We start from the raw sequence: 8,931 nt of genomic DNA on the forward strand, positions 1-8,931 counted from the left end.
ATGCCATGAAAAAATGACGTAAAACCGGTAATCCTCACAAAAACAAACAAATATATATATAAAAGCACCCAGTGAGGTTTGACCTAAGCTCTACTGTTATTTACCAGTGAGTAAAACATCTAACTTATCCCTTTGTTAAAGGTGTATGTACGTACAGCCCACACAGCCTGAATGCAACCAACTTGCAGAAGTTGTTATTTATTGTATACAATTAACAATAGAAAACGTTTACTGGTTTGGATGTACTTGTTTAAAATGTCACGTGTAAGACCTCTATTGAAGACCACTACTCTAGGCAATTCTTGCGAATAGCACAAAGTGAAAATCAAGTTAATTTTGAAGCATTAAGAGTTTGAAAGGAAAATTTAATAAAGTTTTTGCTTTTTATAGTTCTTTATAGGTGTAAGTTGAAAGATTCATAGTTCAGGACGTGAATTTCTTTGATAGTTTGTTTATTTGTTTGTAATTAAGCACAAAGCTACACAATAGGCTATCTGTGCTCTGCCCATCACGGGTATCGAAACCCGGATTCTAGCGTTGTAAGTCCGCAGATATACCGCTGTGCCACTGGGGGGAGGGGCACTATTTTGATAGTGTAATTTATTTTTTATATATCTAATTATAACCTCCTCCTAATAATACTGTTTATTTCGTAAAAATATTAAATTGTTATTTAAATGTGTTTAATGCAAACAAAATTCCAAAATTATTAATTTATACTTATTGAAATATCCACAGACCTATAAGCAGATTCTGTATATTTACACGACCTCTGTGGGAGGTCAAATCTTCATGCAGTTTCCTGCAGAGACTACAATAACATGTAAGTTCTGCAACGTGTCAAAGGTGAGTGTGTTGTGGCAAATCTCTGCAGGATATGTGTCAAGAAGTGTAGTAGGTTACCTAGAGAAAGAATGAAGCTACTTCCCCCTCTATTTATGTCAGTATGTTTTCTTCTTAGGCTATGGATATTTGACTGGATAACAGGTTTCGTGTATAAATTATATACAGAAATATTAAATGTTTCTTTAATAAATTATGATTAACACACCATGATACCATGCATATGTAAGTAATCGCTTATATAGAAGCGGACTAGCACTAGTTCTATAGACAACGTCAAACACAAAGTAAGCCCTCTACTTGTCGAGGCCTCTGTCTCTGAAGACCTCACTTACAACTCTTTTAGCCACGAAAGTTTATACCAAATACAGGTAAGTTTGTTTATAATGAACAGTTAGGTAAAAAAACGCCACATCCAGATCTGTGTAAAAACAGACTTAGGTGGCAGTAAATTACTAATGTATATTGTCATATCGAAAGGATATCCTAACAAGACAAAGGCTGATTTCCGAAACTTCTCCTGTATGTATGTATGTATTATAAAGTACATAAAATATACTTCCTGTGTTTGGATTACAAGAAAACTCAGATACACGACACAGTGCTGAAATAATTTTATTTTATTTATATACTTTTATGTGACAACGTGATTGATAAACCAGTAGCAAAAAAGCTTAAAAGTAAAATTGAAAACAAAACCAGTAGCATAAAAGTCATAGGAAAACAAAATAAAAATATATAAAAATTTAAACATTGGTTATTATTTTTCAATTAAAATATAAATTAAATGAAAACTATAATTATACGTATTCAAAATGGGCTCAGCGGTAAACTTCAGGACTTATAAAACATCTAACCTTTTTTCTTTACGTACTGTAAATAGAAGTCTATGTACGTGCAGCCTTCACAGCCTGGATGTAATCAACTTGTGGAAGTAGAGGTGTTTACTATATACCATTAACAATATGAAACATTAACTTGTTTGATAGTACTTGTTTACAAGCATTTTACGGAAACAAGCAAACAAACAAAAACATATATTCAATTACACTCTATTACAGTGGTCTCCAATTAGGCCTCTTCAGACGAAGACTATAATGCCAAGCGAAGTGACTGGGCTTGTTGGGGACACACCTTTACCCAAATACAGTTTTTGCTTCCTTTCGCAATATCTGATTATAATGCGAGCCACGAATCAGGCTTTTCAGGGCCTGATGTGGCCCGTGGGCTATTCATAAAGGTCTTGCTCTGACGCCAAAAGTAACATGGTCTACAGTTTACTCTATCATATTGAACGTCAAGTGCTTACATTCGTCTTAGGTAAAGATTACGAATTCGTCTTGTAATATCCTGTTCTGTGATGCTGTAAATCATCTCAGCGATGTGAATAAAAAAGACATATCGAGAAACTGGCTAGCCTTCCACCCTGTTTTTACCACAGAATGGTGTGAATAAAGTTTGGAGAAGGCTTGAATAGTTAATGAAAGACATTTGTTACTTGTAATAAAGTTTCTTTCATTATCCATTCAAGCCTTCTCCAAACTTTACTTTCTAAAAGAGGGTTTCTCGTCATCAAATATAAAAACATGTGAATCTTACATTAATATGCATTGCTATTAATTTCTAGAAGGTAATTTTTGACGTCCAATATGGTAGCAATGAATGAAACAGGAAGATTTGTGACGTCACATGCGAGACCTCGAACAGGGATCACTACTCCAGACAACCCTTGTGAATAGAAAAAAAATGAAATCAATTGACTAATTCTAGATTATAAGTTTTTAAAGGAAATTTCCCATTGAGTAGTTTTCGCTTAAACACAAATAAAACACTTCCAATTGCTTTATTATTTAACTTTCAGGGAATAATCTTTTATTTCTTCCAAATACACACAAAACTTGAAGCAAACCAAAGAAAATATTCCCCTTTCAATAAACCTCAAGTTTGGTTAATACAATTGCTAGTGATGTTAGCCTTTACACTGAATAATACTTCAGCTATATAACACAAAGAATGATTTTTGTCTTTAATCAAGTAAACAGATGATATTCTTAGGTTGTTCGAAAGCTATATTAGTTTAATTTTCAGTCTTTTTTTAAACTTTCTTAGAGGTGCAACTTGAAACTAGAGTCTTACACTCAATGTGCAGTATATAGATACACAGTGAGTGTACGCAACAATTATTTTAAAATGTGTACCATATAAGTACGTTGTGACTTTAGATAACACATTTGTATTTATGTTAAGATTCATGAAGTTAAATACACAAGTATGTAGTGACCAATGTTCCCTCTAATTGTTTCAATCCATGAGCAGAATGAATTTTTTCATGTGCTCCAGTATCAAAGCAATGTGCGGATGTGCGCTACCAGTTTTTTAGGGGGGTATTTTTAGACCAACAACCATATTGGATCATTAGGCCGCTTTGCAATGCTACCAGTTGGTTATTTGGGCTTTAGGTCTATCAGCTGCTACGGTGATTAAGGGCATCGATGTGTTGAGACTCCTTACCATTACCGAGGAAGTGCGCGGCTGGAATGATGAAGTGCGCAGCACTTGATTGGTTGTTGTGCGGCTGCGCAGCTTAGAGGGAACATTGGTAGGGTAACAAATTTAAGTTAAGGTGTGTATATACCACATAAATACGTAGTGAGTGTAGGTAAATTTATGTTAAAATGTGTACCACGCAAATACGTAGTGACTGTGAGTAACACATTTATGTTTATGCTAAGATGTACGTAGTTAAGATGTGTACCAGATAGACACGTAGTGGCTGTGAGTAACATACTTATATTAAGATGTGTATATACAACATAAATACGTAGTAACTATAGGTAGCACATTTCCTTGCTTATGGCTTTTGTGGTCCATCATGAACCACAATAGTGGTTCATAATAGGGATCGCCCAGGAATTAAATTTTTTTTTATAATAGACCATACTGGCAAAAACCATCTTAAAAAAGCAAACTTGTTCTTGAAACAACACTCAAAATCTTCTATCTCAGTGGCTAATGCTGCTAAAATATCGATAATAGCAAAAAAGTTGATTTTCCGATTGTTAGACAAAATTCAAAAATCATCCATTTGTTCTTCATCTTATTATTATCATTCATATTATTCTCGTTTCAAAAGTTTACAGAAAAAACGGGTGTGAATATTTTATTAGAAACTGGGTAAACCCTCTAAAAACACTCCTGCCCAGGCCATAGGATTATTTTAATGGTGATTCTTGAAAGAGGAGGAGAGATTTTATCAGTTTTTCATCGCTACTGGCAAAGTTTCTCTTCGAAGTCATTCGAGTACCGAAGCCTACAGCAAACACAGCTAGGTATACTACGCCAAAATCTATGCACAGCTATTAAGCAAACTCCTGCAAATGTTGTAGGGCTATTTTTAAGTTGATTCTTGAAAGACGAGATGTCCACCCTCTAAAATTTTCTATTTTCTTCTTTGCTACCAACATAAGCTCTTCGAAACCATTCAAGCATTGCAGAAATGTAGAAGCCATTTAAGCACCGTTATACTAGTCGGAAATTCTCCATTTTATAGTAGCCCGAAACGCTTTGTTTTATTAGAGTAAACAATGTGTATATTTATAACAGTGTCTTCAGCCATATTATTATTGATTATAGTTTTACAAGCCGCTAGAGAAAAAAAAAACGGCAACAAAAATTTTTCTGAAACCTGGACAATAGTAATGAATGCAGTATTGAGTATGTCATAAGGTAGTTTTAAAATTAATTCAAGCGCCTTCATTTTTTTGCCATTGAAAAAATTCGTTATTTTACCAAATGCGCATTAATTAGAAAATAATTTGTGCAACTTATAGGGCATTAATTGGAAACTTCCAAGTTGAGGATTAATCATTTCTCAAGTTCACTGTTGTACTTTGTCTTTACGTGGTTTTCTGCGACTATTTCAGAGAGCTTTCTAATAGTAGACGATTACCATAGTGATTTATTCTACTGGCTTTTGTACTTCGCTGAAATTGTGAGTGCATATATTATTATTATTCATATTTTGTTTCACAAGTCTACAGCAAAATCGGCTAGGTATTTTGCACCAAAACCTAGACAGATATACCATATGAAACGCTGCGAATATCCATGACCTATTTAAAAAGTTGGACCTTTTTCATTGAAAGTTGAATTACATGGCTGGCTATAAATACATGATATATGCAATATTGTTGTGAGCGGTTTTCTTTGTACTCGATGCTTGTTAAACGAGTGTTTACACGAAACCTCAGGCACAAAACCACCTGGCTCAGTAAATAATAGTTGGATGAAGAAATAAACCAATGCAACAGTAAACTGTTGAAAAACATGTAACATTCAACTGTATGCACACGCACGCTTGTAGCTTAAAATTTATTCTCCATAAATAGACATGAAAATTTAAGAAACAAGATAATTAAAAATGGTTAATCTAAAAAGGAGGAGAGGGGCGTCAACAAATACAGAAAGAAGTTGAATCAAAATGCAAAGATTATATTTTCAGACCTACAACTAGGTACTCCAAAAAAAAAGTAAACAAACTAAGCTGGAAATTGTTTCTACATTATTTTTTCATGCTACAAATCCCTTTTTTGACTCCACTAAAATTGGTAAGAACTGTAGACGTGGAGTCAAGACAGAAATTTGTAGCTTAAGAAAATAAAGTAAGCACTATTTCCAGTCTAGTTTGTTAACTTTTTTGGAGTATCTAGTTGTAGACTTGAAAATATAATCTTTGCATTTTGATTCAACTTGTTTCTGTGATTTTTTAACGATCTCTAATCCCCTTTTAAAATTAGTTTCTTTAGATTAACTTGTATTTAGTGTAATTGGGCTCAAAAACATCGTCCGTTAAGCCCTCTGGATAATTTCGATTTGATGTAGACCGTTTAATTATTTAATCTAATACTTAGTTTTTTCATAATTACTAATGATTTGCGCAGTTTGTTTTTTTCGCCAAACAGTAAGAATTATTATTTTTTTAATTCGGCGTGTATAACGGCCATTTTTGGACACAATAATGAGGTTTACTGTCACTTCTTAACGCGTCCCCAGATAAAAGTGCGGAATGTGTTCACCAGGATTATGTCTCGAACCTTAGATCCTTCGATCGCTATAATTTCATCATCAATTTTTTAACTTCTCAAATAATAATTACTTCTTATTACCAAACCTTAATTCAATTTAATTTTTAGGTGTTTTCTAATTTCTATTTTTTGTAATCTCCAAAGAGTCTATTTTATTTACCCTTTCTAAAAAATTTAAGTATGTTTGTTTTTGTCGAATTTTGCGCAAAGCCACTCGAGGGCTAACTTCTTTATTCGTCCCTAATTAAGAAGTGGTAGACTAGAGGGAAGGCAACTAGTCAACATCATCCATCGCCAATTTGTGGGCTACTCTTTTACCAACGAAAAGTGGGATTGACCGTCACATTATAACGTCCCCACGGCTGAAAAGGCGAGAATTTTCGGTTACGGCATTCGAACTCGCGACCTGCATATTGTGAGTTGAGTGCCCTTATCACCAGGTTTTAGATATGAACGCTGATTACTGAGATAAATGTATTAAGTACGAAAGGTGGTTCTTAAAATATGTATCGTATTGGTTTATTGGTCTTGGTACGAAATGTGATTCTTGGGATAAGTGTTGTATTAGTCTAGATATGAAATGTGACTCTTGAGATAAGTGTTGTACTGGTCTAAGTACAAAATGTGATTCTTGAGATAGGTGCTATATTGGTATAGGTACGAAATGTGATTCTTGAGATAAGTGTTGTACTGGTCTAAGTACGAAATGTGGTTCTTGAGATAGGTGCTATATTGGTATAGGTACGAAATGTGATTCTTGAGATAAGTGTTGTACTGGTCTAAGTACGAAATGTGGTTCTTGTGATAGTTGCTATATTGGTATAGGTACGAAATGTGTTTCTTGAGATAAGTGTTGTACTGGTCTAAGTACGAAATGTGGTTCTTGAGATAGATGCTATATTGGTATAGGTACGAAATGTGGTTCTTGAGATAGGTGCTATATTGGTATAGGTACGAAATGTGATTCTTGAGATAAGTGTTGTACTGGTCTAAGTACGAAATGTGGTTCTTGAGATAAGTGTTGTACTGGTCTAAGTACGAAATGTGGTTCTTGAGATAAGTGTTGTACTGGTCTAAGTACGAAATGTGGTTCTTGAGATAGGTGCTATATTGGTATTCAGTCTATAAAAATTAAGAGCATTCGACAAGAGACACCTGCAGGATAAAAACGAAGATAAATATTTGTTAATGCAAAGTCACGCTCTGAGGTTGATGAAAAGAAGGGTTGAAAGTCAAAAGTTAAAAGCTCTTTTACTAAATGTGCCTCAACTCAACTAAAGGTCACCACTACTTTATATGCTAGTAAATGAGGACAAACATGCTTCAGGTATTGTAATGAAGCTCCTATTTGTAATTACACCAGATGGCTCTCGAAGTTATGCCTAGTTAAAAAAAATGAAGTTGTAATATAAATGAAAACAGAAGTTATGCATATTTCTACCCAAGAGTATTGGTATTGCTTTGAATATTTGATATTTAATCACTTACAGAGGATGTGGTAGTACCAGGAAAAATAAAAGTTTCTACTATATCACACACATATGATATTATTTTTATCATTATTGTTTTTTCAATTCGAAAACTAAAATCAATTTATTTACTAAACAACAGCTTTCAGCAAATGCAATATGAGTTATATGAACATTATAGTCAGGCAACAGTCTTCATCAGTGGCAGCTTGTATTAATGTTTTTTCTAAAATTTATTATCTTTAATAAAGGTAATCCGAACCATACAACGTCTCAACTAAACTACACAATTTATTAGTACAGCAATTTCAATTAATATTCCAAAGATACGTTCAGCGTTGCCCGTTTTAATTGAAGTTTAATCTTAATTCAAGAACAATTTGAATTAATGCTTCAAATTATTTATAGTCGTCATAGAAAACAACTTAAAATATCGTTTTTTTTTACTTAATTATAGCCTTTAGAGGCAACCTGACATGACATTTTTATCAAAATTTAATATTAATCAAAGACAACTTGAATTAATTGTGATTAAACTTAGATAAAAGTAATCTAATAAAAGATTTAGGTAAATGGTAAAATTTTAATTAGAACAGCCTGAATAAACGTCGCAACTAAACAACAATCTTAATCAGGAAAAATCTATAATCAAAGTTAGTCTAAGATGCAGTGTTCGTCAAAGTTACAATTATCGCTTTAAACAAAATTTAGTCCAGACCGAAGACAGCCTGAAAAAATATTTAAACTAAACTTCGGTCTATATCAGGAGTAGTATGAAATTAATTTGGGTTAAACCACAGTATTCAGGGAAGGCAGTATAAATTTATTTAGGCTAATCTATAGTCCAACTCAAAGGCAGCAAGTTTAAACTAAACCGTAGTCTTCATGAAAGACAGCTCGAAGTAATATTTTAACTAAATATCAATCTATATAAGAAGTAACACAAAACTACCGCTTCTACTAAACCACAGGCTTCATTAGGGGAAGCCTAAATTAACGTATTTTCTAGTCCTAATCAGAGGCTGCTTAAATTAAGGTTTAACTTAACTTTGTCTTTATTAGGATCAGCTTGAAACAAAATTTTGACTAAATTATAGTGTTCCTCAGAGGCAGTTTGAATTAATGTATAGGTTAATTTATTTATTTTTCATTATTTGTCGCCCCCCAGTGGCACAGCGGTATGTCTGCGGATTTACAACGCTAGAAATGGGGTTTCGATACCCGTGGTGGGCAGAGCACAGATAGCCCTTTGTGTAGCTTTGTGCTTAATTACAAAAACAACCAAACAATCATTATTTGTTACCGAAATTCAAGTTTATCTATACCAGAGGTCGGCAACCTATGACCCGCGGCAATAAGTTGGCTGACCCGCCAAAAGTTGGCTTCACCATTGCAACCCGTAAGGGCACAATCATTGTTCAGTTCAAGTTTCTCAGCTATGTGAGAAGAACAACGATATTAAAGGAAAGAGTCACGGCTACGGAGAATTTTAAGATCAATTTCAGGGGAAAATATTAAACTGGTCGAACTATTAA

At 33.7% G+C, this 8,931-nt stretch overlaps 1 protein-coding gene across 2 annotated transcripts in view; it reads left to right on the forward strand.

The window, feature by feature from the left end:
* Positions 1–7,160: 7,160 nt before the first annotated feature.
* Positions 7,161–8,931, forward strand: part of LOC106458640 — a 12,225-nt gene continuing 10,454 nt past the window's right edge. Inside the window, exon 1 of one of the 2 annotated variants that reach the window (XM_013918165.2) lies at positions 7,161–7,254. In XM_013918165.2, coding sequence (XP_013773619.2) covers positions 7,224–7,254 — 31 coding nt within the window. In that variant the 5' untranslated portion in view covers positions 7,161–7,223. The remainder of the gene's footprint in view (positions 7,255–8,931) is intronic. The other variant, XM_022384909.1, reaches the window with a different exon arrangement.

This window comes from Limulus polyphemus, unplaced genomic scaffold (assembly GCF_000517525.1).
Source record: "Limulus polyphemus unplaced genomic scaffold, Limulus_polyphemus-2.1.2 Scaffold496, whole genome shotgun sequence".
NCBI classification, from domain to species: Eukaryota; Metazoa; Arthropoda; class Merostomata; order Xiphosura; family Limulidae; genus Limulus; species Limulus polyphemus.